Here is a 27804-nt window from a genome sequence, read left to right as displayed (position 1 = left end):
AGTAATCCCACTCCTGGGCATATACCCAAAGAAAACCATAATCCCAAAAGAAACTTGTACCATAATGTTTATTGCAGCACTATTTACAATAGCCAGGACATGGAAGCAACCGAAATGCCCATCAACAAATGAATGGATACAGAAGATGTGGCATATATATACAATGGAATATTACTCAGCTATAAAAAGGGATGAGATGGAGCTATATGTAATGAGGTGGATAGAACTACAGTCTGTCATACAGAGTGAAGTAAGTCAGAAAGAGAAGGACAAATATTGTATGCTAACTCACATATACGGAATCTAAAAATGGTACTGTTGGACTCAGTGACCAGAACAAGGATGCAGATACAGAGAATGGACTGGAGAACTCGAGGTATGGGAGGGGGCGGGGGGTGAAAGGGAAACTGAGACGAAGCGAGAGAGTAGCACAGACATATATATACTACCAACTGTAAAATAGTCAGTGGGAAGTTGTTGTATAACAAAGGGAGTCCAACTCGAGGATGGAAGATGCCTTTGAGGACTGGGGCGGGGAGGGTGGGGGGGCTTGGGGGGGGCGTCAAGGAAGGGAGGGAAGATGGGGATATGTGTATAAAAACGGATGATGGAACCTGGTGTACCCCCCCCAAAAAATAAATAAATAAATAAAAAAAAGAAAAAAGAAAAAAAAAGAAAAAGATTCTCCGATGATCCCATTGCTGCCCCAGTAAAAGGTTCTATTATAAAAGGGGAAAAGGGAGACTGGATCGTGGGAAGAAATCTAACAATCTCTGTTATATCAACTATGAAATAAATGAACTAAATCTGGAAAAAAAAAAAGAAATGGAAACTAAACTAAAATTAATAAAGAAAATTTGGTTTTTTTAAAGACTAATCAAATTAATAAATGAATAGTGAGACATCAAGAAAAAAGTGAAGACACAAACAATGGTGAAATGAAAAAGTAGACATCATTAAATATCTTATAGACTTTAAAAAGAAAAAGACATTACAAATTATTTTAGGCAAATATATTTGAAAATTTTAACGGAATGGGAAAAAAAAGCAAAAATACAAAATCTGACTAAAAGAAATAGAAAATGGGAATTGTCCTTTAAGTCTTCAGGAAACAATTTATACACTTCCTATAAAGATATGAATCTCAGTTGATTCTATCAAATGTTTAATGAAGATATAACACAAGAGGCTCTTGGATGAATAGGAAAAGGGAGACTACTGCCAAATTGATTTTGTGTTTAGTTTTTTAATTTAAATAAACTTTTAATTTTAGAATAGTTTTCTATTTATAGAGAAGTAATACAAGGATAGTACCCAGGAGCTCCTGTATACTCTTCACCCAGCTTTCCCTATTGTTAACATCTTATATGACCACATTGCATTTGTCACAGTTAAGTACATTGTTATTAACAAAGCTCTGCCCTTATTATAACTTCAATAGTTTTTCTTTAATATCTTTCTCCTGTTTTAGGAGCCCATTCAGAATATCACATTACCTGTAGTTGTCATGTTTCCTTACCCTCCTCTGGTCTGTTACAGTTCCTCAGAATTTTTTTTTAATTATTTTTTTAAAGCTCTTTATTGGAATATAATTGCTTTACATTCTTGTACCAGCTTTTGAGGTACACCAAAGTGAATCAGCTGTATTTATACATATATCCCCATATCCCCTCCCTTCCGCAACTCCCTCACACCCTCTCTGTCCTGGGCCTCTAAGGCATCACCCGTCATTGAGTTGATCTCCCTTTGTTATAAAGCAACTTCCCGCTAGCTACCTATTTTACATTTGGTAGTGTAAATATGTCTATGCTACTCTCTCACTTTGTCCCAGCTTGCCCTTCACCAAATTTTTTGTTTTTGATGAATTTGACAATTTTGAGGAGTATTGGTCAGATATTTTGCAGAATGCCCTCAATTTGGGTTTTTCTGAGGTTTTTCTCATTGTTAGACTGGGGTTATGGGTTTTGGGGAGGAAGACAGCAAAGGTGAAGTGCTGTTTTCATCACATCACATGTTCATGCTATCAATATGGTTTTTCCATAGAATCTAAAACATGATTTTTATCAGATTTACCATTGTAAAGTGAACTTCCTGCTCGTTTCCATACTCTGCTCTTTGGAAGCAAGTCACTAAGCACAGCCCATATTCAGGGGAGAGGGAGGTGAAGCTCCCCCACCTTGGGGAGCAAATATTTGCATAAATTACTTGGAATTCTGTATAGAGAATCTGTCTCTTCCCATCAATTTATTTATTTATTTATTCATATCAGTATGGACTCATGGATGTTTACTTCTACACTGTATAATCCCATGTTATGTTATTTATTTTATTGCTTAAATTGTCCCAATTTTGGTCATTGAAAGCTCTTTCAAAGTGACTCCTATATCCATTAATATGCCCCATCCTTCTGATTTTTAAAGCACGTCCTTACTTTTTGGCACTACAAGATGCTTTGGGCTCATTTTATATATTCCCCTGCCCTAGGATAAGAGATAAGAGGATAATTAAGAGAACACATGCCACAAATTCATGATGGATATTACACTGATGAAATAATATAAGAAACAAAACTGGAAAGTAAGGGTGAAAAGTAGTTGGAAAGGAAATTTTCCATATTAATCATATCAAAAAAGTATACCTTTAAGAATTAGGTGGAGTACATAAGTGAATTGTCATTATGTCATCTTGGATATCAAGACAGCAATAAAATCTTATACAATACTGCAATTCAGATCAGTTCCTAGGTCCTTTACCTTTCCTCCAAACTTCTAAGGGCCCAAGTTACCCCAGTAAAGGATGCATTACTAGTGGTAACACATTAAACAATGACAACAACGGAGAAACAACTAAAAACTTTTGTCTTGGAGTTATATATTTATGTCTGCCTCCACCTTTTATAGTGAACTCCATAATAGTGGAATCCTATTCATCTCTATCTTCCCAGCTCATTGCTTTTACACAGGAACTAAAGAAATTAGACTTCCCCACAGTTCAACCTTGGGTACTCTATTCTTAAACCAAACAAAATGCATGTATATTCTACTAAAATGTCCTGTCTTTTCTAATTTCCTTCCATTTGCTGATTTCATTTTGTTCACTCAAATAACCTTCTCTACTAACACCTGTTGAAATCCTACACATTTCAAAGGCACCACTTTAATCCTAAACTCACTCATAAATTTTCCTGAATACTCAGCTTCATATTTCCCTCTCCTGAATTACATGTCTACTTTCCTGAGTTTCTCCTTCCAAGTCTTCTATGTTATAGATTTTTTATTGTACTGGTTGTATCCCCTTTTCAAGGGGAGGTTCTGAGTTGCTTTTATCAATTCATCATTTGATATATTGAGTGTTCAACCTCTGGTTAAAGAACAATGAGTCAGAAAACTGGCAATGAGCTTTATTAGACTCTGCTTTAAGGTCGTTCTGGGGATCTAGGAACAAGAAGGGAGAGGATATAGACCCCTTCACCTTAGTTTATTGCAATAGGTTGAGAAATAAGCAGAAAATTGTGCTTGATTTATATAGACTTTTTGTTGGAGTTTGTATTATTCTGTTCATCTGCATAATAATCTTGAGAATAAGTAAATGCATATGTCACTGGCTTTGGACGAGGTGGTCTGGTAATTTTTTTACGTAGTTTCAGGTCCATGATATTGAGGCAACAATATCTCCCATTTTCACATAGTACTTCACGTATTTCTGTTGTTTTGCAAATTTTCCTGCAGTATCCTTGTACATATTCATCCCAGCATTTTTTAAGTTGTTCAGTTACTGTGCACATAAAGAACAATAGGCCAAGGTCAGTGTTTGAAACAAAAGGCAATTTTAGTCATGGGGAAGATAGAAGATGTTTGTAAGGATAAGGTATATGGAAGACCCACAGAGCATATGGCAGTAATATCCCACAGACGATTCTCCAAGGGGGTGAACCTCAGTGTTTATGTCCAACTGATCACTCATATTTTGTTCCTCTAAGGTTTTGGGCTTCCATCCAACATCTTATGGACTTCAGCAAGACCAACAGATCTTATTTGGGAAAATAAAGGAGCTGTATCCCTTGACTTCAGGCTAAGGAACTATGCTCCATCTGAGAACCTCAGTAAATCTGCCTCTATTTGAATGCTTCCAGGGTACTACTTTCTTAACACTACTCAGAATATAATAATATGTTACTATGTATTTATGTCTGAATTTAACTCTGCTCTTGGGTTCATACTTGCTACTGTGGTCAAGAATTACTTTTTCTTTTTTTGCTCCAGTCAGATATTTTTCCCCCTCAACATTCCTCCCTTATTACTTCTCAGTATTGTATATTTTTGCCAATGCATATCTTCCTTTGGCTTCTATGTCATCACAACAATTTTGGGTTTGTTTCAGCTCTCTATTACCCCTCAATTTCTTTCTGCCTCCAGAGGAAAGAATTCCTCCAGACCTTTGCTCATCTTGATATGTCTTCTTTCCTTTAGTGATTCTAAATATTTTCAATAATCTAAGAGTTTAGGATGTTTACATTCTGGCTTCTGGGCTTGTACTATGCTCTGGAATAAACCCCAGAGGAGGAAGACTGAGAACAAAGATTTGATTCTTAGGAGTTTAATGGGTACAGATAGACCATTATCATTCCTATAATAAGAGAAAAATATGAGATCTGGTTTTGAAAGAGGAAAGGAAGCTAATTTTTAAGTTCTTAGTATGTACCAAGCCCTATGCTAGATGTTTTACACATGTTTTTATCATTTAATAAATCCCCCATAAGCCAAGTGTCATTATCTCCACAAATGAGGAAATTAAAGCTTAGAGAGTCTTCACCTTTTATCCAAAGTTGATAAACTAGTAGGTGTTGAAGGCATGTTTCTCAAATCTGAATCCAAAGGTTGTTCTTCTCCTACTATTCACACACTGTAGTATAATAGGTTAAAATATATATACAATATCAGAGTGGAAGAAAATATGGCTGGGTGCCAGCGTTAAAAACTACCTCCAAAGAAATAAAGGCATTGATTTCATGCCTTTCAGTAATGAGTCCTTCTCAAAGGAAATTATGACCTCTTTTTAGCTCTATGAATACTCCTTTTTAAGAACAGTAGCAGAGTGGAAGAGCTCAGAAAGAGGGAATTTTTGATAACATTGGATAGACTTCAGCCATCCCTAGGGCCCTATCTGTTCCTACTGTGAATTATAAAATTCCCTTGGGTTTTTGAAAGTACTCCATCCATTGTTGATTTGAGTGAGCCCCTGGAAAGCAGCTATGCCTTCATACTACCAGTGTGGTTTGAGTCAGCCCCTGGAAATCTCTGGATTACCTGTGAACTTCTGGAACAGCAGAATTGCAATGATCAGGATGAGCCTCATGGCCAGGTTTCCCAGAGGAGGTGACAGCCAAGGCTCTTGGTCCACTATGTCACTTTCCTCAGAGACTTAGATTCTTATGCACTGAAGCAGAACAGATGATATGATATGAATCATGCCCCCAAACTTCTGAACTGTAGACTTTGTATCATGTGGGCAGGCACCGGAAATTTTGTTATCCACTTCATCCACACTTGGAATTCAGAGACACAGTGTGTTCCATCCCATTATGCCTGATGCCATTCTGTAGGCTGTAGAGGGCTGGTGAGAAAAGTCTGTGCTTTCTCTACTTTGGCTGTCTGCCCAGATAGACCAAGGTAGACACGCACTCACTTCTAGGAATAAACGAGATAATAAAATAAATGAAGCCTATTCTGTTGACTGCATTCAGCTAAATCTAGGTCTCTGGGTATTGTGTCTATCACTTCAGCCAGTCCAAATGGTAGCTGATTTTTATCCTTATATCCTGGCTGAATTTAATTACTCACAGGCAAGCAATATATGGTGATGGAAGATCAAAAGGATGACTACAATAAAATTTTCATTTATAAATACCATTGCAACAAAAAGAATGAAATACCTAGGAATAAACCTACCTAAGGAAGCAAAAGACTTGTATCCAGAAAATTACAAGACACTGGTGAAAGAAATCAAAGACAATACAAACAGATGGAGAGATACACCATGTTCTTGAATTGGGAGAATCAACATTGTGAAAGTGAATATACTACCCAAAACAATCTACAGATTCATTGCAATCCCTATCAAATTACCAATGGCATTTTTCACAGAACTAGAACAAAAAATTATACAATTTATATGGAAATACAAAAGACCCTGAATAGCCAAAGCAATCTTGAGAAGGAAAAATGGAGCTGGAGGAATCAGGCTCCCTGATTTAAGATTATACTACAAAGCTATTGTAATCAAGACTGTATGGTACTGGCACAAAAACAGAAATATGTATTAATGGAACAGAATAGAAAGCCTAGAGATAAACCCATGTACATATGGTCACCTTATCTTTGACAAAGGAGGAAAGAACATACAATGGAGAAAAGACAGCATCTTCAATAAGTGATGCTGGGAAAATTGGACAGCTACATGTAAAAGAATGACATTAGAACACTCCCTAACACCATACAAAGAAATAAACGCAAAATGGATCAAAGATCTAAATGTAAGGCCAGACAATATAAAAGTCTTAGAGGAAAACATAGAACACTTTATGACATAAACCAGAGCAAGGTCCTTTTTGACCCACCTCCTAGAGTAACAGAAATAAAAACATAAAATAAACAAATGGAACCTGATGAAACTTAAAAGTTTTTGCCCAGCAAAGGAAACCATAAATAAGGTGAAAGGACAATCCTCAGAATGGGAGAAAATATTTGCCAATGAAGAAACTGACAAAGGATTAATCTCCAAAATATACAATCAGCTCATGCAGCTTAATATAAAAAAAAAACAAACAACCCCATCCAAAAATGGGTGGAAGACCTAAATAGACATTTCTCTAAAGAAGACATACAGATGGTCAATAAACGCATGAAAAGATTCTCAACATCACTGATCATTAGAGAAATGCAAATCAAAACCACAATGAGGTATCACCTCACACCAGTCAGAATGGTCACCACCAAAAAAAATCTAGGAACAATAAATGCTGGAGAGGCTGTGGAGAAAAGGGAACCCTCCTGCACTGTTGGTGGGAATGTAACTTGATACAGCCACTATGAAAAACAGTATGGAGATTCCTTAAAAAACTAAAAATAGACCTACCACATGACCCAGCAATCCCACTACTGGGCATATACCCTGAGAAAACCATGATTCAAAAAGATACATGCACTCCAATGTTCACTGCAGCACTATTTACAATAAACAGGATACAGAAGCAACCTAAATGTCCATCAACAGATGAACAGATAAAGAAGATGTGGCACATATATAGAATGGAATATTAGCCATAAAAAGGAATGAAATGGAGTTATTTATAGTGAGGTGGATGGACCTAGAGACTATCATACAGAACAAAATAAGCCAGAAAGAGAAAAACAATACCATATGCTAACGCATATATATGGAATCTGAAAAAATGGTACTGATGAACTCAGTGGCAGGGGATTAATAAAGACACAGATGTAGAGAACAGACTTGAGGACATGGGGAGTGGGGGAAGGAGAAGCTGGGACAAAGTGAGAGAGCAGCATTGACATATATACACTACCAAATGTAAAATATATAGCTAGTGGGAAGCAACTGCCTAACACAGGGAGATCAACTTGATGATTGGTGATGACCTAGAGGGTTGGGATAGGGAGGGTTTGAGGGAGGGGATATGGGTGTATAAGTATAAATATAGCTGATTCACTTTGTTGTGCAGCAGAAACTAACACAATAGTGTAAAGCAATTATACTCCAATAAAGATCTGGGGTAAAAAAAGAAATAGCAAAAAGGGGAGAAAATACAGAGATAACACAGCATAAAGCATCATCCTGATGCTTTGGACCATAATAACAATGATTCCTTTCCTGTCAGTGTAGAGAATTCTTTAGTCAATTTGTATCTTTCTGGCCTGTCTCTGAGAAGACTTCCCTGTCCATTGATCTCAGTGGACATATCTTGGAGGAGGTTGGGAGAAAATTTTTCTGGGGATTGTTCTACTTTAACAACACATTTCTTATTAATGCAGGTTTAGGAAACTATGTGAATGATTTCATTACTCAGGCTTTGATTTCTATGGCATTATAACTTTTTTGAAAGATTAGCGGAAGATTAATAGACATTCCTTTGTACTGCTTTCAGTCATTTTCATGTCTAAGACCAATCCAGAAATCCTTTTGAATCATGGCAGTTCATTTGAGATCCCAACCAGGACACTGATATCATGTATGGAATAAGCTTTTGGAGATTATACCATCTCTATCACCCTTAACTTAACACCCTTAACTCTCACTCAGACTCTGGCTGTGAGCAATTCAGTACAATAGCTTCTGGACAGCATAGATGAACTAGTTGAGATTGATTACCATAAATTTCATAGTACCAAAGTATTCTTTTGTATAATGCCACAGCAACACTTGTCTATCTAAATACAGAAATGTACACAATAGATAGTTGTGTCAATACAGGTTTGTGGTGTGCCCAAGGACTTAAATGACTAAAAGTAGAGGAATAAAAGAGTTCTAATTATTGGCTAGAGAGGTATTGAAGTAAATCATGGACTCTATTCTAGATAGGGAGAGAAATATAAAGATGGTGGGGCTGAAAAATTGATCTTTGAGTTTTGAAGATGAAAGAGTTTATATTTACAAAATGTGTTGCCTCTGCAATGGGGAGAACATTTGATATCTAATCTGCACTGTCTTTTTCACCAACTCTTTGATAAGAAAACTCACATTTCTTTGTCCCACAGATAATGTGAAAAGAGCATCAGAGAAAAAATGGTGTCTCTTTACTCCCACTTCAATAATGTGTGTGTGCTTGCATGTGTACATGCACATGTATATATGTATGTCTATTCTATCCCCTGCTGCCAGGTAGTCTATAAACCTGGAAAATCTTCTAGATTGATCCCATAAAGTGGGGAGTAGCTGTTCCCATGAGTAAGATGGATGAATAAAGAACATAATGTTTCTTAAGGAGGAAGAAATCACTAATTAGTACCTATTGTTAAATCTAAGGACCTCAAAGTCCGCCGGGAGTTTTAAAAGTACAGATTGTTTTAATATACTACTTATAAAAGGACATAAGTGTAATAAATTTCTGGATAAGTCACCCACCAGTCTCTGCTGAGTTGAGGAGTTGAGAGCAAATTATTTGATTATTTAAGTGGGCCAGCCAGGAAGCATATTTGTTTGAAAGTTTTGTTTTATTTTCCTTTTTATGTCAATTAAAAACAGTATTTAAAAATAGTTTTATTGTGTAACATGTACATTATTAACAAGAATCTGGAAATACTCATACAAAACAAAAGAGAAGAAAGAAAATAACCAGTAGCATTACTCTTATCTAAAGAAAATATCTGGGAACATGTTGTATACCATTCTAAATTTTTTCTTTAGTTGAATTAAAATTGCTTTATTGTTTAACCCAAATATCAGTTTATGGGATTTTCCTGATTGATGGGAAAGTTGTAGTAAAACTGTCTCAAACTTCCACCAATTTCATGACTTTTGAAAGCCTAGGGTTTTTCAAACCTTTGCTAATTCCAGAGATGTTTACATCGTCAGGGATACACTGGCCTTCAGAATTCACCATCTTCATATGTTAACTCTGATTTGCACCATAGCCATCCTCCCTGATACAAAACTCTTCTTTAACTTCTAACAAAAATAAAATCATATACTCAGCATCTTGGAATTTAGCAGAATTTATACAAGACTTTGAGAAGGAGGGCTACTGAAAAGATGATTACTTGGCAGTAACACAAAGGACTTTCAATAGGACCAGAAGAAGTAATTGAACTATTTTTTTTAACCTGACTGCTTTATTGTTATTTTTTAATTAAAAAATTTTGTGAAGCTCTTCTTCCTTCCTTCCTTCCTTCCTTCCTTCCTTCCTTCCTTCCTTCCTTCCTTCCTTCCTTCCTTCCCTCCCTCCCAGTCTCCCTCCTTCCCTCCCAGTCTCCCTCCTTCCCTCTCAGTCTCCCTCCTTCCCTCCCAGTCTCCCTCCCTCCTACTCTACCTCCCTCCCGTCCTCCCTTTCTCTCTCTCTCTATTTCTGTCTCTCTCTTTTTCTTATTGAAATATAACTGACTAACAATATTATATTAGTTTCAGGTGTACAACATAGTGATTTGATATTTTTATACATTACAAAATGATCACTGTGATAAGTTTAGTTACCATTTGTCACCAAAGTTATTACCATATTATTCCCTAGTCTGAACATTAAATCCCTGTGACTTATTTATTTTATAATTGGAAGTTTGTACCTTTTTTTTTAAATTTTTTTTATTTATTTTTTTGGGGGGTACACCAGGTTCAATCATCTGTTTTTATACACATATCCCCGTATTCCCTCCCTTCCTTGACTCCCCCCCCTCGAGTCCCCCCACCCTCCCTGCCCCAGTCCTCTAAGGCATCTTCCATCCTCGAGTTGGACTCCCTTTGTTATACAACAACTGGAAGTTTGTACCTTTTAATCTCCCTCACCGATTTCACTGATCACCCCAACCCTCTCACCTCTGGCAACCACTAGTTTGTGCTTTGTATTTGAGTCTGTTTCTGTTTTGTTATGTTTGTTCTTTTGTTTTGTTTTTTAGATTCCACATAGAAACAAAACCATATGTATTTGTCTTTCTCTGATTTATTTCACTAAGCATAATACCCTCTAGGCCTATCTGTGTTGTTGCAAATGGTAAGATTTCATTTTTTATTATAGCCAAGTAATATTTCTTGGTATAGATATACCAGATCTTCTTTATCCATCCATCTATTAATGAACACTTAGGTTGCTTCCTTATCTCAGCTATTGTAAATAATGTTGCAAATAATGCTGTAAATAATGAACGTAGGGGCGCATATATCTTTTTGAATTAATGGGGTTTTTTTCCTCTTAAAAATGCCAGAAGTGGAATTGTTGGATTGTATGGTAGTTCTATTTTTAATTTTTGGAGGAATCTCCTTACTGTTTTCTATAGCTGCACCAACTTATATTCCCACCAACAATGCACAAGCGTTCCCTTTTCTCCATATCTTCAGCAACACATTATTTTTTGTCTATTTCATAATAGACTTTCTGACATCTGGTATTTCATTGTGGTTTCAATTTGCATTTCCCTGATGATATTGATGTTGAGCATCTTTTCTTGTGTCTGTTGGCCATCTTAATGTTTTCTTTGGGCAAATGTCTATTCAGGTCCACTGCCCATTTTTTAATCAGGTTGTTGTTTTTGTTGTTGAGTTGTATGAGTTCATTATATATTTTGAATGTTAATCCCTATTGGATATATGATTTGCAAATATCTTCTCCAATTGGGTAGATTGTCTTTTCGTTTTGTTGATAGTTTCCTTTGCAGTGCAGGAGATTTTTAGTCTGATGTAGTCCCATTTGTTTATTTTTACTTTTGTTTCCCTTGCCTGAGGAAACATATCCAGAAACTATTGCTAAGACCAATGTTAAAGAGAGTATTGCTTATGTTTTCTTCTAGGAGTTTTATAGTTTCCGATTTTACATTCAAGTCTCAAAATGGATTTTAATTAACATTTTTTCATATGGTGTGAGATAGCGTTTCTATAGTTTCTTTTTTTTTTTTATATGACTGTTCAGTTTTCCCAACACAATTTGTTGACAAGACTATTCTTTCTCCATTGTATGTTCTGTGCTCCTTTGCCATAAATGAATTGTCTTTATATTTGTGTATTTATTTCTGGGATATCAACTCTGTTACATTGATCCATGTATCTATTTTTTTCCTGCCAATACCATGCTGTTTTGATTATTATAGCTTTGTAATATAGGAGTTTTAAATCAGGGAGTGGGATGACTTCAGCTTTGTTCTTTTTTCTCAAGATTGCTTTGGCTTTGGGGAATTTTGTGGTTCTATATACATTTTAGAATTTTTTGTTTTATTTCTGTGAAAAATGTCCTTGGGATTTTGATAGGGATTGTATTGAGTCTATAGATTGCTTTAGGTAATATGGACATTTTTATAATGTTAACTCTTCCAATGCATGAGCATGAAATATATTTTCATTTAGTTTTGTCCTCTTCAATTTCTTTCAAAAATATCTTAGTTTTCAGTGCAGGTCTTTCACCTCCTTGGTAAAATTTATTCCTAAGTATTTTATTCTCTTTGTTGAAATTGTAAAAGGGATAGTTTTCTTAATTTCTCTTTCTGGTAGCTCATTGTTGGCATATAATAATGTAACATGTTTTTGTACATTGATTTTGTACCCTGCAACTTTACTGTATTTGTTTATTATTTCTAATTTTTTTTTGCAGTCTTTGGGTTTTCTACATGTAAAATCATGTCATCTGCAAATAATGACAGTTAACTTCTTTCCAACTTGGATGACTTTTATTTCTTTTTCTTCTCCAATTGCTCTGGCTAAGACTTCCAATACTATGTAGAGTAAGAGTGGTGAGAGTGAGAATCTTTGTCCTGTTCCTGATTTTAGAGGGGTAGCTTTCAGTTTTTCACCACTGAGTATGATTTTAGCTGTGGGTTTGTCATATATGGCCTTTATTATGTTGAAGTACATTCTTTCTATACCCATTTTATTGAGTTTTTTTCATAAATGGGTGATAAATCTTGTCAAATGCTTTTTCTGCATCTATTGAGATGATCATATGGTTTTATCACTCATTTTGTTAATGTGGTGTATCACATTAATTGATTTGTGAATGTTGAACCACCTTGCCTCCCTGGAATAAATTCTCCTTGATCATGGTGTGTAAGAAAAGAAAATTATAGACCAATGTCTTTAATGAATATAGAGAAAGAAATATTTAATAAAGTGATAGCAACATGAATCAAGAGCATATTGAAAGGATTATACATGATGACCATGTGGGATTTGCCCCATGAATGCAATGAGGTTCATCATATGAAATACAATTAATGTAAAACATTAAATTAATAGAATGAAAACAAATAACTCCACATGGTTGTCACAATTGATGCACGAAAAGTATTTGACCAAATCTTGCACTTTTTCATGATTAAAAAAAAAACACTTAATAAACTAAGAATAGAAGGAACTTTCACAACATGGTAAAGGTCATATATGAAGAACCCATAGGTAACATAATACTAATGGATGAAAGAATGAAGCTTTTTTTCCCCTAAGATTAGGACTAAGACATGAATGCCTGCTTTCACATTTGTATTCAAATTTTAGCCAGAGTAGTTAGGCAAGGAAAAAAATAAGGTGCCCAAATTGGAAAGGAAGAAGCAAGACTATCTCAGTTAAACAGAAGACAATCATATATAGAAAACCCTAAATAATTCACAAAAAACTCTTAAAGCTAATAAATGAATTCAGTGAAGTTGTAGCATGCAAAATTCACACATAAAAATCAGTTGCATTTCTGCACACCAGCAATGAACAATCTTCAAAGGAAATTTATAAAATGATTCCATTTACAATGGCATCAAAAAGAGTAAAATACTTAAATAGATTTAACCACGCATGTGTAAGACTTTATCCTGAAAACTCCAAAACATTGCTGAAGAATACCTAAATAATTAGAAAGGCATTTGTGTTCATGAATTAGAAGACAATATTTTTAAAATGTCAATACTATCCAAAGCAATCTATAGATTCAATTTATCAAATTCCCAATGGCCTATGTTTTTTTTTTCAGAAAGGTAAAAGCTCATCCTAAAGTTTGCATGGAATTTCAAGGAACCTCAAATAGAAAAAGCAATCTTGAAGGACAAAGTTAGATGATTCATTCTTCTCAGTTTCAAAAATTTTGCAAAGCTACAGTAATCAAAACCATATGACCCTGGCATAAGAATAGACATATAGACCAACTGAATAGAATTAAGAGCCCATAGATAAATATTTATGGTCAACTGATTTTTGACAAGGGTGCCAAGATCATTCAATGGGGGAAAGAGTAGTTTTCTCAAGAAATGGTGCTGGAGAGAATGGACTGGAGGACACGGGGTTGGTGGTGATAGGGGGTGAAGGGGAAGCTGGGATGAAGTGAGAGAGGAGCATAGATGTATATACACTACCAACTGTAAAATAGATAACTAGTGGGAAGTTGCTGTATAATAAAGGGAGATCAACTTGATGATGGGTGATGCCTCAGAGGGCCAGGACATGGAGGGTGGGAGGGAGTCATGGGAGGAAGGGGATATGGGGATATATGTATAAATACAGCTGATTCACTTTGATGTACCTCAAAAAGCTGGTACAAGAATGTAAAGCAATTATATTCTAATAAAGAACTTAAAAAAAAAAAAGAAATTGTGCTGGAAAAGAATGAATGCAGAAGAATGAAGTGGGACATTTATTTACACCATTTAGAAACATTAACTCAAAATTCATCAAAAACCCAACTTAAGAAGTAAATCTGTAAACCTCTTAGAAGAAAAAATAGGGGAAATTTTTTATAACTTTGGATTTGACAATTTAAAAAAAAAATATGACACCAAAAATAGAGGCAACAAAGGAAAATATAGATAAATTTGACTTCATCAAAATTAAAAACTTTTGTGCATCAAAGAGCACTATCAAGAGAATGAAAACACATCAGTAGAATGGGAGAAAATATTTTTCAATCATTTGTCTATTATGAGTTTAATACCAAGAATATAAAAAGAACTGAACTCAACAACAAAAAAGACAAACAACCGAATTTTAAAATGGGCAAATGATTTCAAAAGACCTTTTTCCAAAGAAATTATATAAATGGGCAATAAACACGCAAAAACATGCTCAACATCTTTAGTCATTAGGGAAATGAAAAGCAAAACCAAAATGGGAAAACACTGACTCTTTCTAGTATAGTTTAAATTTTAAAAATGAAGATAACATGTTGATTAGGATATGGAAAAATTAGAACCTTCATACATTGTTGATTGGAATATAAAATTTAGCAGCCACTGTGGAAAACAGTTTGGTGCTTTCTCAAAAAGTTGAACATAAAATTACTATATGACCCTGCACTTCCACTCCTGGGCATGGATCTAAAAAAATTGAAAACGGGGATGCAAGAAGATACTTGTATGTGAATGCGCATAGCTAAGAGGTGGAAATAACTCAAATATCCATCAACAAATGAATGGATAAACAAAATGTGATATATACATACAATGCAATATTATTCAGATGTAAAAAATGAAGCTCTGATTACATGTTCCAAAGTGGATAAATCTTGAGAATACTCTGCTAAGCAAAACAATCCAGACATGAGACAAATATTGTATGATTACACTGATATGAAACATTTCTTATAGGCAAATTCAGAGAGACAAAAAGTGTATTAGAGGTTATCAAAGCTTGAGGGGAGCAGAAAATAGGGAATTATTGCTTAATGGTTACAGTTTCTATTTGGGGGTAATGAAAGGGATTTGGAACAAATAGTGGTGACAGTTGTAAATTGCAAATTTTTTGACTTTTTTGTTGTTTGTTTTTTGTTTTGTTTGTTTGTCTTTTAGCTGTGCAGCTTGTGGGATCTCAGTTCCCTGACCAGGGATTGAACCCAGGCCATGGTAGTGAAAGTGCCAAATCCTAATCAATAGGCCACCAGGGAACTCCCTGTGAATATATTTAATGCCAGTGAATTACACACTTAAAAATGGTTAAAGTGGAAATTTATGTTTTACATATATATATATGTGTGTGTGTGTATATATATATATATAACCACAATTTTAAAAAAAGTAAGAGCATATTTTTTAAATCAAAAGTATCTTGCTTTTCAACCAGATGTATCTTGTCTTTCAGAAAATTATTTTGATATTTTAATTTTCTTTTAACATATCTAATATTCCCTTATCTTTGTTATTTTATTTATTGCAGTATTATTTGTGTGTATGTATGCATGTGTGCATGTGTGCGTGCATGAGTCCTGTAACTGAGAAACTGGGTAACTCTAAGGTAGTATCTGATTTCCACCAAGTCAAAAAAGTCTCCACTAGGGGAAGATGTTTATCTAGATTTTCCTTAGACTGTTTACTTCATTTTTCAAAAAATTTCAACCCTGTTAACCATTGATATCCATACAAAAGTTGAAAAAAATGTTGGTTGGCTTAAATGAGGACTATCCCCATCATTCAGGTCTTACGCTACTTTTTCATAGGGATATCTTCTACATTACAAAATTGACATGGAAGAAACCTTTATTGGAGGCAAATGTAAATTTAAGAGATGTTATGGCTGAGGTCCCAAGGATCAAGTCTCTTCACCTATGCAACCAGCCCTTATATGGTGTAAACCCTAGTCAGGGAATTGATTTCATTATATATAGTTTTCCTGTGAACATGAATTTCCTCTATAAATAACTTGTGAAGTTACCTATAAGCATGAAATAAAGACAGTTAGTTAAGTCTGAGCAGTCAGAAGTATATAAGGCTTTGCATTATTTAAGTTTTATTTCTGCAGTTTGGTGGTAAGTTAATAATGGTAGACATAAGTATAAATAGGCCTTAATAGTAATGACAAATCACTAAGAAATGAAATAAATATATAAATACTTAAATAAAATCAAAATGTATAATGTATCAGCAGGAGAAAATATTATCTATCAAATGGAAACTAAGATATGAGAAACAAATGAGACACAATTAGAGGGTAGGAAAAAGTCCTAATATGCCAGTAGTTATATTACTTTCACATGGCTTAAACTCACTGATGAAATGACAGAGATTCATCAACGGATTAAGAAAAGATTTCAGCAATATTAGACTATAAAAACATATGTATAATGGACTTTTATTAGTGGAAATATAGTAGAATAGATACACTGAGTGATACAATTGGTGAAAACAACCAAAAAAGTTGGATAAATTTAAAAAAGAAAGTATTACCACATTGCCCAGCTGTCAAAAACAGAAGGAACCCACAAAGACCAAAAATTAAAGAAAAGTGGAAACCCTGGAAGGTAAATAAGAACGATTTTGATTGAATGTATGAAGTCAAAGTCCAGTGCTAAGTGAAACATATAATTAACATTGTACAAACCTAATGCCAGGTCTTATGTTTAAGTCCTTGATGCATTTTGAGTTAATTTTTGTGAGTGGTGTATGATATGGGGTCCAATTTAATTTTTTGTATGTGTACATCCAGTTTTCCAAACATGTTGAAGAGACTGTCCTTTCCCAGTTGGGATTCTTTTTTTTTTTTTTTTTTTTTTTGGCTGCATTGGGTCTTTGTTTCTGCATGCAGGCTTTCTCTAGATGTGGTGAATGGGGGCTACTCTTTATTGTGGTGCATGGGCTTCTCATTGTGGTGGCTTCTCTTGTTGCTGAGCACCAGCTCTAGGCACGTGGGCTTCAGTAGTTGCAACACATGGGCTCAGTAGTTGTGGTGAGTGGGCTCTAGGGCATGTGGGCTTCAGTAGTTGTGATGCACAGGCTCAGTAGTTGTGGCTTGTGGGATCTAGAGTGCAGTCTCAGTAGTTGTGGCACATGGGCTTAGTTGCTCCACAGCATGTGGGATCTTCCCAGACCAGGAATGGAATCCATGTCCCCTGCATTGGCAGGTGGATTCTCAACCACTGCACCACCAGGGAAGTCCCCAGTTGGTGTTCTTATCTCCCCTGTTGAATGCTAGTTGACCATATATGCAGAGGTTTAATTCTGGGCTCTCTATTCTGTTCCATTCTTCCAATCCATGACTGTGGGATAACTTTCCCTTTGTTTGTATCTCCTTTGATTTCTTTCAACAGGGCCTTGCAGTTTTCATTGAACAGATCTTTCACCTCCTTGGTTAAATTTACTCCTAGGTATCTTACTATTTTTGATGCCTTTGTGAATGGGGTAGTTTTCTATTTCTTTTTCAGATGATTTGTTGTTAGTGTACAGAAATGAAGATCTCTGTATGTTGATTTTATATCCTGCAACTTTACTAAATTTGTTGGTTAGTTCTAACAGCTTTTTGGTGAGTCTTCAGGTTTTTTAAAAAAATATATTTGTTCATATCACCTGAACATAGTAACAGTTTTGTTTCTTCCTTCCAATTTGGGTGCTTTTAATTTTTTTTCTTGCCTAATTCCTGTAGCTAGAATTTCTAGTACTAAGTTGAGTAAGGGTGGTAAGAGTGGACATATTTGTCTTGTTCCTGATTGTAAAGGAAAAACTCTCAATTTTCACCACTTAGTTGGGATATTATCTGTGGGTTTGTTGCATGTGATTCTTATTATGTTGAAGTATGTTCATTTATACTCAATTTGTTGAGGGTTTTATTCATGAAAGGCTACTGTATTTTGTCAGTGCTTTTTCTGTATCTATTGAGATGATTGTGGGATTTTTATCCTTCATTCTATTAATGTGCTATATCATTTTTTTTATTGGCATATGTTCCATCATCCTTGCATCCCAGAGATAAATCTGCTTTGGATGTGGTGTATAATACTTTTAAGGTGTTGTTGAATTCCATTTGCTAATATTTTGTTGAGAACTTATGCATCTATATTTATTAGACCTATTGGTCTATATTTTTCTTTCCTTGTAGTATCATTATTTAGCTTTGGTATCAGGGAAATGAAGGTGTCATGGAATGAGTTGGGAAGTGCTCCCTCCTCTTCAATTTTTAAGAAGAGTTTGAGAAGTTATGACATTAATTCTTCTTTAAATGTTTGATAAATTTTGCCATTTTAGCTGTCTGGTTCTGGGGTTTTCCCTTTTGGGAAGCTTTTGATTACTGATTCAATCTCCTTACTCATTATTGGTTTGTTTATATTTTTTCTTTCCTCATGATTCAAAAAAGATCCTTGGTATGATTTCAAAATTAAATGTGCTAGAACTTGTTTTGTGTCCTACCATATGGTCTATCATGGAGAATGTTCCATGTGCACTTGAGAAGAATAAGTATCATGCTTCTGTTGAATGCAATGTTCTATAAATATCTATTGGGTCCAATTTGTCTAATATATGGTTTGAGTCAATGTCTCCTTGTTAATTTTCTGTCTAGATGATTTATCTGTTTTTGAAAGTGTAGTGTTGTAGCTTCCTGCTATTATTCTACTGTTGTCTATTTCTTCCTTCAGATCTGTTAGTATTTGCTTAATATATTAGGTGCTCTGATGTTGGGGGTGCATATATTTATGATTATTACAACTTCTTGGTGAATTGATTCCTTTATCATTTTATAATGAACATTTTTGTCTCATTACTATTTTTGGCTAAAAGTCTATTTTGTCTGATATAGTATAACTACTTCTCTTGTCTTTTGGTTTCACTTGCATGGAATATCTTCTTCCATCCCTTCACTTTAAGCTTATGTGTGTTCTTAAAGCTGAAGTGAGTCTCTTGTACACAGCATTTAGTTGGATCTTTTTGTTTACCTGTAGGCAGTCACTCTGTGCCTTTTGGTTGATGAATTAAATCCACTTACATTTAGAGTTGTTATTGATTTGTAAGGATTTACTAATGCCATCTTATTCATTGCTTTCTGATGTTTTGTATCTCTGTTATTTATTTTTCTCTCTGTTCCTGCGTTCCTTTGTAAATTGGTGGTATTCCATAGTGGTATGCTCTGTTTCCTCTATTTTTTGGTGAATGTACTCTAGGCTTTTGCTTTGTGATTACCACGAGGCTTACATAAAATATTTCATGGATAAAATGGTACAATTTGTTTTCTCTCTTTTTTCTAGTTGGATTTTTAAAAAACAGTTTTTGTTTTCAAATAATTACAGATTCACCAGAAGTTGCAAATGGTATGGAGAAGTCCTGTGTATCCTTCACCCAGCTTTCCTAGTGATTATATGCTCAAAACAGGTAGATGACAATGGTATAAAATGTGTGCAGAGTTCTATGTCGTTTTATCATATGTTTATGCTTGGTAAGCACCACTACAATTAAGATACAGAACTATTCCACTATCACAAAGACCTTTCAGTGCTACCCCTTTATAGTCATACACACCAATTCTCCAACTCCATGCCTAACCCCTGGCAACTATTAATCTGATAAAAGGAGATGTTGGCCCTAGAGATGACATCAAATAAAAATACATAGAGGGAGATAGAAAAAGAGGGATGAGTAGAAAGACCCTGAGTTCACCTCTCACAAACATACCAACATCACAACTACTTGCAGCACAACAATCTACCAGAAAAAATCTTGTACAACTAAGACATAAAGAAGGAACAAGATGAATAGGAGGGGTGGATTTGCAATATAATCAAGTCCAATACCCTAAGGAGGGCAACCCACAAACTGGAGAATAGTTATATTGCAGAGGTTCTCCCACAGGAGTGAGAGTTCTTAGTCTCACATGGGCTCCTCAGCCCAGTGATCTTGCACTGGGAAGAGGAGCCCCAGAGCGTCAGGCTTTGAGAGCCAGCCAGGTTTATTTTCAAGAGTCCTGAAGGACTAGGGGGAAATAGAGACTTCACTCTTAAAGAGTGCACACAAAATCTCACAAACACTGGGACCCAGGACAAAAGCAGTAATTTGATAGTAACCTGGAACAGACCCATCTTGGAGAGTCTCCCTGAAAGGCAAAAGGCAACTGGAGTTCTTCCTGGGGATATAGACATTGGTGGCAGCCATTCTTGCTGGCTCATTCTACCATATGGACACTGGTGCTGGTGGGAGCCATTGTGGAATCCTCTCTTTAGCTCATTAGCGCTAAGACCTGACCCCACACAACGGCCTATAAATGCCAGTGCTGGGAAGCCTCAGGCCAATCAACTAACTGGGAGGGGACACAGCCCCACCCATTAGCAGACATGCTGCCTAAAGAACTCCTAGGCGCACAGCAACCTCTAGATATGCCCTATTCAGCAGAAGGCCCAGGGCAGAATTCAATCAGTAATTTAAAAACTCCCAATAAACAAAAGTCCAGGACCAGATGCCTTCACAGTTGAATTCTACCAAATATTTAGAGAACATTTGCCTCCTATTTGTCTCAGACTATTCCAAAACATTGCAGAGTAAAGAAGACATTTGAGCTCATTCTATGAGTCCAGCATCACCCTGATACCAAGACATTACACAAAAAAGAAATTTACAGGCTAATATCACTCGAACATAGTCCCAAAAATCCTCAACAAAATATTAGCAAATCAAATTAATCAATACCTTAAAAGGATCATATACCATGATCAAATGAGAATTATCCCAGGGATGCAAGGATTTTTCTATATCCACAAATCAGTCAGTATGATATACCTGATTAACAAATTGAAGAATAAAAACCATATGATCATCTCAGTAGATGCAGAAAAAAACCTTTGACAAATTCAACATCTATTTATGGTAAAAACTCTCCAGAAAGTGGGCTTAGAGGAAACATACCTCAACATAACAATGTCATATATGAAAAACCCACAGCTAACATCATTCTCAATGGTGAAAACCTGAAAGCATTTCTTCTAAGATCAGGAACAAGACAAGGATCCCCACTTTTGCCACTCTCAGCGAAGTTTTGGAAGTCCTAACAACAACAATCAAAAAATAAATAAAAGGAATCTATTAATATATTGAAAAAAAGAAGTAAAGTTGTCACTGTTTGCAGATAACATGGTACTATACATAAGAAATCATAAAGACATCACTAGAGAACTGCTAATATAAACAGCTCGTACAACCCAACAGCAACACAAAAAAACAAAACATACAAAAAAAAAAAAAAAACCCCAATCTGATTTAAAAATGGGCAGAAGACCTGAATAGACATTTTTCCAAAGAAGACATGAAGATGACCAATAAGCACTTGAAAAGATGCTCAACATCACTAATCATCAAGGAAATGCAAATCAAAACCAAGAGATACCACTTCACACCTGTCAGACAGAATAGATATCATCAAAGAAAAAATACAAATAACAAATGTTGGTGGGGATGTGGAGAAAAGTGAACCCTTGTACACTATTGATTGGAAAGTAAATTGGTGCAATCACTTGTGGAAAACAGTGTGGAGATTTCTTAAAAAACTAAAAATAGACCGTATAGAAATGGAGCAGGACCCTATTGTCCTTGCCCCCCATGTCCTCAGCCTGCCTTTTGTCTGTGGAAAAACTTTAGCCAAAGAATAAATTTAATCAGAGAAGTGAGGAAATACAGAGGGAAAGGAAAACAGGAAACAGGACAAAACAATAATAATTTAGTCAGTAAGGAAAGTCAAGAACCTTTAGTTCCTTCTCTAGGGCTATAGATAATATTCTGTGCCATATCTTGTGAGCTGTCTTGTAGACACTGACACCCTCACCTGGTGGAGAAGTTTACTGCCTGATGACCAGACTGTAGCCATGACATAAGCTGCCACAGTTTCAAGAATTGGCCTCAAGAAAATGGGAACCAACCGACCCTGGAACTAAAGATTATTGTACTTAAAACAATCAAGATGTTGCTGATCAGACCACTGCATGACCGGCTTCAAGATGACTGTTAGAGGTGACTGTGCTGTTTCTGCATGTAGCCCCCTCCCTCTGTCTACACAAGCTCTTGCTCACTCATTGTCAGTGGGGGTGGGGGTGGGGGAGTCTGCCCCCACCCTCTTTACTGGCAACCAAAATAAAGCAAACTTTCTTTTCCACCAACCTTGCCTCTTTAATGGCTTTTGAGCGGGGCAGCTGGACCCCCACTTTCTGTTTCTGTATGACCCAGCAATTCCACTCCTGGGTGTATGTATATGCAAAAAAAAAAAAAAAAACCAAAACCAAAAAGAAAAACCAAAAACAAAACCAAAATAACCCCCAAAACACTGAAAGATACATGCACTCCAATTTCATAACAGTATTATTTACAATTGCCAAGATATGGACACAACCTGAGTCCCTGTCCACAGAAGAATGGATGAAGAAAGTATGGTATATATATAATGAAATATTAGCCATAAAAGAATGAAATTTTGCCACTTGCAACAACGTGGATGGACTTGGAGGGCATTATGCTAAGTGAAATAAATCAGAGAGAAAGACAAATACTGTATGATATCACTTATATGCGGAATCTAAAAGGTACAACAGGATAGACTTAGGCAGTGGCGCAAACTCAAGCCGACTGCCAAGGCAACGCGCAAATCTAGGTATGCTGCTGCCACCACTGCTGCTGTTGCTCTGGGCCGCTTGTGGCCTGGCTTGTGAGGGTGTGTGGGGCCAGGTGGCATCTGCTCAGCTTCAGGCTCACGTGTCACCAGGAAGTTGCTGCACCCTGCCCTCCCTAGCTGCTTCCTGCTGACCCTGCTCTGCCTATGAACAAGCTGCTCCTGAGGCTCCTGTCCACAGGTACACCTGCCATCAGTGCAGCCTCTTTTCTGCAAGACCTCATGCATTGCTACTGGGAGGGCGACAGCCTCACCCTGAAGCAGCTGAAGGCCCTACTCAACAATCTGGATGTGGGAGTCGGTTGGGACAGTCTCCTGGTCCATGCAGGGACAGAGGAACCTCTTGATGTGTTTCAGTTCTGGAGACCTCTTTGCTCCCACAACCTCAGTGACCAGTCATGGATCTGGGGGGTGTGAGTTCCAGAAGTTCTGCCCCACCATCCTTCAGCAGCTGGAATCCTGGGCCTGCTCCTCTGAGAACCAGGAGAAGGGAGAGAATGAGCAGACAGAAGAGGGGAGACACAGCTCGATTGAAGTGTGGGGCTTTGCCTTCCTCAGTGTTTCACTGATTAACTGGCCTCTCTCCTGGGAGTCCTCGTCCTGCCGTGCACAGAGAAAGCGTTTTTCAACACTGTGCTCACTTCTTCATCGCCCTGTCTATTGGAATGCCGCTTTCTAATGTGCTCTTCCAGCTCACCCCAGAGGCTTTTGGTTTCAACCCTCTGGAAGATTATTATGTCTTGGGACTTCCCTGGTGGCGCAGTGGTTGGGAGTCCGCCTGCCAATGCAGGGGACATGGGTTCGATCCCTGCTCAAGGAAGATCCCACATGCCATGGAGCAACTAAGCCTGTGTGCCACAACTATTGAGCCATGTGTCACAACTACTGAAGCCCACATGCCTAGAGTCCATGCTCCACAACAAAAGAAGCTACGGCAATGAGGATCCCACACACCACAATGAAGAGTAGCCCCCATTTGCCGCAGCTAGAGAAAGCCCGTGTGCACCAACAAAGACCCAACACAGCCAATAAATAAATAAATAAATAAATAAAATTATATATAACAAAAGATTATTATGTCTTCAAGTCTGTAGTGGTGTTCAGTGGCTTTTATCTCTTCTTTTTCACAGAGAAGATCTTGAAGAAACTTCTTAAGCAGAAAAATGAGCATCATCACGGACACAGCCATTATGCCCCTGAGATGCTCCCTTCCCAGAAGGACCAGGAGGAGGGGGTGACGGAGAAGCTACAGAATGAGGATGTGGACCACATGATTCCTCAGCATTGCAGCAGCGAGCTGGACAAGAAGGCCCCCAGTGGTGGATGAGAAGGTCGTGGTGGGCTCCCTCTCTGTCCAGGACCTGCATGCTTCCCAGAGCGCCTGCTACTGGCTGAAAGGCATCCGCTGCTCTGACATCGGCATGTGACCTGGATGATCACCCTGAGAGATGGCCTCCACAGTTTCATTAATGGCCTGGCCTAGTGCCTCCTTCACTGTGTCTGTCTTCCAAGGCATCAGCACCTCAGTGGCATCCTCTGCGAGGAGTTCCCACATGAGCTAGAAGACTTTGTCATTCTGCTCAGTGCTGGCATAAGTGTCCAGCAGGCTCTCTTCTTCAACTTCCTCTCTGCCTGCTGCTGTTACGTGGGTCTAACCTTCCGCATCTTAGCTGGCAGCCACTTTTCTGCCAACTGGGTCTTTGCAAGGAATGGAGGAACGTTCTTGTATATTTCTCTGGCTGATATGTTCCCTGAGATGAAGGAGGTCTGCCAAGAAGATGAAAGGAAGGGCAGTGTCTCGATCCCTTTTGTCATCCAGAACCTGGGCCTCTTGACTGGTTTCAGCACCATGATGGTCCTCACTATGTATTCAGGACAGAGCCAGAACCTGTGGAATTGGAAGTCTGGCCTGTGGCTGCCTGATCCCTGGCCCAAGAACTCCTCATCCAGGAAGCACCTTGGAAGAGGCAGTTCTATTAACAACTGTGACATGGACTGTATTCCTGCGTTCAAATGTCAGCCATCTTTAAAATACTCTATCCTAGGAATAAGCTGGCCTGGTAACCAGCCACTAGGTAGTGCCTCTCTCCCTTTCCTCTTCTTTCTCAGAGTGATTCTGGGATTGAATGAAGCTTAAAAGACAAAGCTAACTTTTTTCTCTAGTTAATCTGGCCTCTTTCTCTTCCAACAAGCACTGAGACATTTTGAATCCTTGGCCCGACAATGCAAAAAGAGAGCCCAGGCTCATAACTTCCTTAAAAATGTCAGGAGGTGAATCTGTAGTTTGGGGCTCATAAATCTAAATGTGTATCCTAGGCCTCAAGGTAATCCATTTTTAAGTGAATTCACCTATTGTTTTCAGAAAAGGTACAGAAGACAGGAATCCCTCTTATTTTTGCAAAGTCTGTTCAATCACCTATTCTGTCAAAGAGAACTGAAAGCTGGAAACAGATGAGTAGGGCCGGAGGAGAGGTAAGGATCATCCTGAGAGAGGGGTGTGTGTGTCTTGTCAGGACAGCTACTTGTTCCCACTGGGATGTTGGGCGTTTGTTCTGCACCTGGTGATTCATGGCTGTCCAGGTGAGCCAGCAGGTGGGTTCTGGACCTCCCCTCCTTTCAGATGAAACTAACACCACATTGTAGATCTACTATACCCCGATAAAAATTTTTAAAAACTGCCATAAACAATCACAGGCAGGTTTTTGTGTGAAAATGTGTTCATTTCTCTGAGATAAGTGTCCATAAAGTTGATTTCTGGATTGTGTAATATGAGAGTGAGTCAAATATTATCTGCACTCTGGCTGTACAATTTATTTTAATTAACTTTTAGAAAAGACAAATACATCATTTTTCGACATAATCTCCTTGCTTTTCAATACACTTTGTCCATCTGTCAACAAGCTTTCGTATTCTCTCATTAAAAATTGTTTTAGGCTGAGCTGCAAGCCATGAATGCACTGCTGTCTTCACTTCTTCATCAGAAGTGAATCTTCATCCTTGTAGGGCTGCTTTCAGGGGACCAAACAGGTGAAAGTCCAGTGGAGCAAGATCAGGACTATAGGGAGGATGCTTAAACATCCCAAAATGAAGTTTTTGCAGATTTTGGGCAGAAGTATGTGGACGTGCTTTGTTATGCAAGATCACAACACCCTTGGATAGCAGTCCTCTGTATTTAATCTGAAGTTTAGTCTTCAGCGCTTCAATAAGCATCTCATTGTAATGAACGCTTTTGATTGTTGAACCTTTTTCCTAATAATGTTCCAATACTGGCCCTTGAGAATCCCAGGCATCAGGTACAGCCTCAGGCCACAGAAGACGGATCACTGCATGCTGCTCTCCTTTTGTGCAAATCACAAGTGGGGCATCCATTTTTGCCCGCATCACAGTTACAAATGAACTTGATGTAACACATTCACACGTGCACAGCAGTGACTGGGGCCGACAGTAGCCTTAAATGGAAAGCACTGATAAGATAGTGTGGCCAACAGAAGTTTTAATAATAACTGGAGTGCGGATAATTTTTGACTCACTCTTGTAAGTGTATATTTAGCTACTTTGAGAAACTGCCAGATTATTTTCTGGAGAGCCTATACCACTTTACATCCCCACCAGCAATATATGAAAGATCCAGTTTTCCCTCACACTTGCCAGTATGTCAGGATGTTACTGTATTTCATTTTTGCTTTTTTGATAGTTGTGTAATAATATCTCACTGTGATCTTATTCACATTTCCCATTTTGCTAATGATGTTGAATATGAATATGTGCCTATTTGCCATCTGTTTATCTTCTTTGGTATAACATCTCTCATGTCTTTGGGCTATTTTCTAATTGGACTTTTTTTTTTTTACTATTTTATTTTTTCAATTGAAATTTATATAACATTGTATAAGTTTAAGGCATGCATGTTGATTGATACATTTATACATTGCAATATGATTGCCATTGTAATATTAGCTAGCACCTCTATCACATCAATTAAATATTATTCCTCTTTTTGTGGTGGGAATAATTAAGATGTAGTCTCTGAGCAAGTTTGATGTCTATAATATAATAATGTTGTCTATAATCACAATACTCTTCATTAGATATCCAGGATTTATTTATCTATTAGTTGCACTAGTAAGCTTGTATTCTTTCATCTCCCCAATGCCATTATCTCTGACAGTTCCCTTTTTTCCATCCACTCTGTGCTTTTGATTGGTGAATTCAGCCCATTTACATCTAGGGTAATTATTGCTAGGTAAGGACCTGCTACTGCCATCTTATTGATGGCTTTCTGGTTGTTTTGCATTTCTATTGTTTACTTTTCTTTCGTTTCTGCCTACCATTGTAAATTGGTGATCTTTCTATTGTGGCATGCTTTGTTTCCCTTTAAAAAAATTCTTTCATGAATCTACATTAGATTTTTGCTTTGTGGTTACCATGAGGCTTACAAAAAACATCTCATGGATAAAAACATCCATTTTATGCTGATAGCAACTCATCTGCATTCATCTATAAAAGCTTTACCCATTTTTTCCTCCCTTTTATATTTTTGTTGTCACTATTTACCTCTTTTTATGCTGTGTATATATCAAAAATTATAGTAGCTATAGCTATTTCTAATACTTTTATACTTTAACATTTACACTATAGTCAAGTGGTTAATTCACCATCCTATTACAGAATTGGAGTCTTCTAAATCTGACTACAGGCATACCTCAGAGATACTGTGGGTTTTTTTCCAGACCACCACAATATAGCAAATATCGATAAAGCAATTCACATGAA

General features: G+C 37.0%; 1 protein-coding gene and 1 pseudogene across 1 annotated transcript; one reads left to right on the top strand and one right to left on the bottom strand.

The window, feature by feature from the left end:
- Nucleotides 1-3520: 3520 nt before the first annotated feature.
- DEFB127 (defensin beta 127) lies at nt 3521-5355 on the bottom strand. The gene is made up of 2 exons (XM_057704008.1): nt 5307-5355; nt 3521-3774 (listed from the first exon to the last, which is right to left on the bottom strand). The coding sequence occupies exons 1-2, from the start codon at nt 5353-5355 to the stop codon at nt 3521-3523; spliced, it is 303 nt and encodes a 100-aa protein (XP_057559991.1).
- A 17823-nt stretch (nt 5356-23178) lies between these two features.
- Nucleotides 23179-25168, top strand: LOC130833945 (metal cation symporter ZIP14-like; annotated as a pseudogene).
- Nucleotides 25169-27804: the final 2636 nt, after the last annotated feature.

This window comes from Hippopotamus amphibius, chromosome 12, assembly GCF_030028045.1.
Source record: "Hippopotamus amphibius kiboko isolate mHipAmp2 chromosome 12, mHipAmp2.hap2, whole genome shotgun sequence".
In the NCBI taxonomy this organism is placed as follows: Eukaryota; Metazoa; Chordata; class Mammalia; order Artiodactyla; family Hippopotamidae; genus Hippopotamus; species Hippopotamus amphibius.
This window is presented reverse-complemented; position numbering and strand designations above follow the sequence as displayed.